Below are 5,454 nucleotides of genomic sequence, written 5' to 3' on the forward strand. Positions count from 1 at the left end.
GTCACTCCTAAATATTTAAGCACAAATTTCAGAAGTACATTCTCTTATATAACTATAATATCATTCTTAAAATGAGGACATTTAACATAGACATAATGCTATTATCTAACATACAGACCTATTCCAAAATGTTCAATTGTCCCTATCATGCTATTTATGGCAATCCTTTTCCAGTCAAGGATCATATGTTGCATTTAACTGTTATGTCTGTAGCCTCCATCAATCAGAAATAATTACTGAACCTGTTTTTGTCTTATGACATTTACTATTTTTGAAATTTAAAAACCATTTGTTTTATCAAATGTCCCACAATTTGGGTCTGTTTAATTGTGTTCTAATGATGAGATTCAAGTGATTCACTTTTAGAAAGAATGCTGCATAAAGTGATGTTGTGTCTTCAGGGCAACATATTAGGAGACTGAAGGATTTTAATCTGGGAAATAATATAATTTTACCATTCATTCATGCATTCATTCAAGAAAAATTACCCTGGAAATTAAGGCAGAGAAGAACATCAATATTAGTTGACTAGTTAAAAGGCTATTGCAATAATCGTCCCTCCCAAAGTGGTGATTGGAGTCTGGTGAAGAAGGAATAGATGTGGGAGATATGAAGAAGGTATATCTAACAAATAATGTGACCAAGTAAATGTTGAGAGTACAGCAGCAGGGAGGGTCAAAATTAAATGGGCATCTTGTAATGGATAAGGAGATGTCATTTAAAATAATTAACTATTGTATGCCTCCCTCAAGAAAACACTTTAGAAATACAGCCTTGAACTTAAAATTATAAAATAAATAATTTACACAAGCACTGCCTAATACAAATTTTGTTCTCAACTATTTGCTGACATTTTTGTAATAGCCTCTTGCCTTCTCCTGCCCATGGGGGATAATTGGTAATGGAGCACTTGTTTAGAACTAGAGGAATGGATGATGGGAGAAATGGAGAAACATTAAGTCCAGCTTAATGGACTCTGGAAAGGGAACGGAGGTAGCACAGTGCAGTGAGTGAGAGCATGTGTTCAGAAGCCAGGTTATCTGGGTTTGAATCCTATGGGCTCTGGGAAATTATCTTGTGTGTCCTTCAGTTTTGCTACCACTTTAACAGAGATAACAATAGTACCAACTGCATAGGGCCATTGTGAGTATTCATGCATTGATATATAAAGCATTTAGAATAGCATCTGGTTTCAAATACATAGCATAGTCAGTTACACAGTCATGCAACCAATAGCCCTTTTATTATTAACTCTGGTAGAAATGCAGAGAGATATAGAAAGTAAAAGTAGGGAAGAAGAAAGGTGAGGAGCAGAGTACAATGAATTTGGGAGAGTTTTGGAGTTTGGGAAGAATAAAGTGATTAAGAGGACCACTACAGTAAATGCAAGACAAAGGACCTGAGAGAAAAGGGCAAGAAGATTTTACAGTCTGTCACTGTTATGAAAGGAATCCTGTTATTTGATGATTCTTTCAGTAAAAATGTTTTGTATTGATGTTTTGATGGTTATGTTTGGTGTTTCTCAGATTGTGGCCTCGATTAGAGACAGCCATGAAGGTAGAAGCAAGATTGGTTTTTATATGCATTACATTTTGATAAAATAAATGTGTTCAATTGTTACCTCCACCACAGGGTTTGGAACACTGAGACCAGCTCTTCAAAGCCCACTCAAAAGTATCGAATTCTTCCTGGATGACATTGTTGCTGTTGATCATAGGTACTGAGTCTTCATGGATGATGTACTTATATGTCAGGCTAGAGCGGGTATCGTTTTCTTGAGGTATAATCTAACATACACATGAAATCAATATGTAAATCACGTGAGGGTTTTACATTTTGAGTGTCAAATTACAAATATTTCAGAATATTGCTCTTATTAAAACTGACAATTTTCAAATAGTTTCAAAAATTATAATGTTTTATTTCTGTCAACTATAGTGCACATGTGCCCTGTTTAAGAAGAAGATGAAATATCTATAACACTTTTAACATAAAGTATTAAAAAAATACATACACTGAAGGGTAAGAGTTTGTATTATAAACATAATAACTTTATAAGATTCACTGTAGGTTTCCTTAAATTAAACCATCTCCTTTTTAAAGGATTTTAAATTTTAAATGTAACGAATTAAAATTAAAATTAAAGGATTACAATTTTAAAATTTAAAATTTAAATTTAAAATTTAAAATTTAAAAATTTTAATGCATTTTAAAATTGTCTTCAAAGAAAATTGTTTTGTTACGTTTTGTTCTGATGATAAAGATAGTAATGTTCCCTCCAGAAAATATATACATTATGGAAAAATATAAAGAAAATGAAAAATCATAATTCTACCGAACTAGAGAAAACCAGTCACTTTCACTACTGTGATAGTCCCTCAAGACATTTGCATTGTGTTTGTGTGTGTGTGTGTGTGTGTGTACAGACATATACACTTTTCTGGCCTTGTTTATTTCATGCACATTTCTCAAGATAGTAAATATTATTTGAAAACATGCTTTTGGAGTGTGGAATGATGGTCATTGGAGACTCAGAGGGGTCAGGGGAAATGGAAGGGGATTGAATGGTGGGAACTTGCTTGGTGGGTATAATGTGCATTGCTCCAGTGATGGATGCACCGAAGGCCCTGACTTCACCACAATGCAATATATCGATGTAGCTAAATTGCACTTGTACAAAAAAAGTTTAAAAAAAGAAAATATACTTTTAACTGTCAGCATAGTCTGCAATCCTAAAAGTGTTATGTATTATTGTTAATAGTGTGTGGTAACTCTTGAATATTTGTATTGATTAGAAATTTTCCCAACTTTCTGGGGATTTCTGACTTTTCTTAGTAGACTAAAGGGAACAAACACTTTAGAGTCCTAGTTCTTCTGATAGACTGGTGAATAGTCCTCCAGAACAGTTAGAACAGTTGTTACTTTAATAATAAGAGTGTATGAAAGTGGCCATTTGACACTACATGTTACATAATTTTCATCTTCATTAATTGGATGGGAAAAATATCATGATTTTAGTTGTTATTTATTTGATAACTAATAAAGTTTAATTTTCCTAAATTTATTAGCCACTTATATTTTGAATACTGTACATTGCATGACTGTCCTGGTTTTTATTGGAACTATACACATATTTTTTCTCTCCTAAATAATCTGTGCACTAAAGATACAAATTCCTTTTTGTAATAAGAGTTGCAAGTATTTTCTCAGTTTGTCTCTTGCCTTTTAATTTTGTTCAGGGCAAATTTGTCTTTTAAAAAATTAATTGATTTTCATGTAGCTTTCATAGGATTTTACTAATTATGCAAAGGGAGAAAAGTGCAATTCATTGGTATTCCAAACTACATTTTTACAACTACCTTTTGTTTGAGAAATGAGGTGATACTAAAACCAGTGGGGGTTGAGGATCTGGTTATCTGACTTTTATTCTCTTTTTTCTGTCTTTGTGTTTAAAGCAGCATTAAAAAATCAAGCACCATTCGAACAACCCTTACACTCTAGCCAGATATCTAATTCTCTTTGCCCCAGACAGCCTAGCCACCATGTGACAGAACTCAGAATGGAAAAGCAATGTCATAATGACAGAACATTGCTTGTCCACACCCTCGTCTCCTAGCTACAAATCTCCCTGTTGTACCTTTAGCCCATACCACTTGCTGTGGTCAGATTATAATCAGCAGGCAGGTCTTGAAGCATCTATCATGATGGTTAAGCATCATGTCTCTAAGGCCAGATACTCATGTTGTTAGAAAATAATACAATGTAATTATATTAGTGCGAAACAGAGCTTCTGGCCTCTAATCACTCATATTTAACATAATCTAAATAAAACTTTAATATATATTTTATTATGGAACAGAATGAGAGTCTAGAATAGACCCACATAAATGTGTACAATTAATTTTTGACATAATTGAAAAGGCATTTTAATACAGAAAGAACAGTCTTTTAACAAATAGTGCTAAAATAACTAGACATTGTGGTGGGTTAAGAAATATGTTTAAGATTAGGTAAAAAAGGACCGAGAATTCCGTCTTGGTTTCACTGTCCCATGTTCTGTCTCACTTGAGTCACTTGCTGTAGTGGAAGTCAGGGTCATATTGTGAGGATGTATACGCATCCTATGGAGAGGCTTAGGTGGCAAGGAATCATGGACTGCTACCCGCCACATGGAAAAGCTGGGTAACAGTCATCTGAGGCCTTTAAGCAACCATGTGACTAAGCTTGGAAGCAGAGTAACCCTCAGTCAAGCTCTGAGATGACTCTAGCCACAGTTGACAGCAGACTCATCAGATGCTCTGTGCCAGAACTAGTCAATTAAGTGGTGTCCAGATACATGCTGCACAGAAACTATAAGTATGTTTGTGTTTAGCCATGAAGGTTGAGGGTAATTTGTTTTATAACAATAGATAACTAATATAGACATCCATATGCAAAAATAAGGACCTAATACTTCATACAAAATTAACCCAAAGTGATTCATATACCTAAATGTAAAACGTGTAACTCTAAGACAGTTACCAAAAAAATGTAGGAGAAAATGTTTTGATGCTGGATTAGACACAAAAAAATTTCATAACACCAAAATCTTGATCCACAAAACAAAACATTAATAAATTGGACTTCGGTAAAGCTAAAATATTTTTGCTCCATGAAAGAAACTACTAAAAGAACGAAAAGACAACATATGGACTGGAAGAAAACATTTGCAAATTATGTATTTCACAGAGGACGTGAATATACACAGAGATCTCGCAACTCAACAAAAAGAAAATATAACAACTTTAACAATGGGCAAAAGCTTCGAACAGATATTTCAAAAGGGAACCACTTTTCAGAGGAAAAAAGACTAAAAATTGAGTGGAGCAATTTGACTTTCGTATAATATTTTATAGGAAATCCAATAAATAAAAATTCTGTATAAAACAGAAACTAACAATAAATTTCAAATCAAGCAGATGTCTTCTGCTTTCATCCATGAGGGAGTAATGGAGTTGTCTTCCTGGTATTAAAAGCTGTACAACTGGGCAAAATATTTGCAGAAACTTTTTTTCTTTTTGGCAATGGATAACATGACAAAGGACACCAATCCTTGTAAGAAGAGAAACAAGCCGGGTCTTATTCCTGAAAAGGGCCAGGTTCTGGACCCTGGCACAGGGAGGAGGAGCCCAAGCCCAGTCCAGCCGTCTGACTGAGCAGAGGAAATAGATTAGAGTTTGGAACCTTCAGAGCAGGGCACTAAAGAAGAGGGGCCTGCTTAGAGAGATCACCTAAAAATCTCCATGGGTCCATGACTGAGGGTTGGTCTGTGTATGGTCAAGACACCAGGCAGTCCACGGTGAGGGGGGTGCTAGGAGTGGGACAGAGATTCAAAAACCAGGCAGGGCTGAGCCTGGCACCAAGAAAGTCCGCACCATGGGAAGAAGGACAACACTGAAAGAGACTAGCTGCAAG

General features: G+C 35.0%; 1 protein-coding gene across 1 annotated transcript in view; it reads right to left on the minus strand.

The window, feature by feature from the left end:
* ADAMTS3 (ADAM metallopeptidase with thrombospondin type 1 motif, 3) overlaps nt 1-5,454 on the minus strand; it is a gene marked incomplete at its 5' end in the record, with an annotated part of 60,141 nt that overhangs the window by 15,388 nt on the left and 39,299 nt on the right. Inside the window, one exon of the mRNA XM_011973051.1 lies at nt 1,622-1,787. Coding sequence (XP_011828441.1) covers nt 1,622-1,787 — 166 coding nt within the window. The remainder of the gene's footprint in view (nt 1-1,621; nt 1,788-5,454) is intronic.

The sequence above is a fragment of the Mandrillus leucophaeus genome, unplaced genomic scaffold (genome assembly GCF_000951045.1).
Source record: "Mandrillus leucophaeus isolate KB7577 unplaced genomic scaffold, Mleu.le_1.0 Scaffold1336, whole genome shotgun sequence".
Lineage (NCBI taxonomy): Eukaryota > Metazoa > Chordata > Mammalia > Primates > Cercopithecidae > Mandrillus > Mandrillus leucophaeus.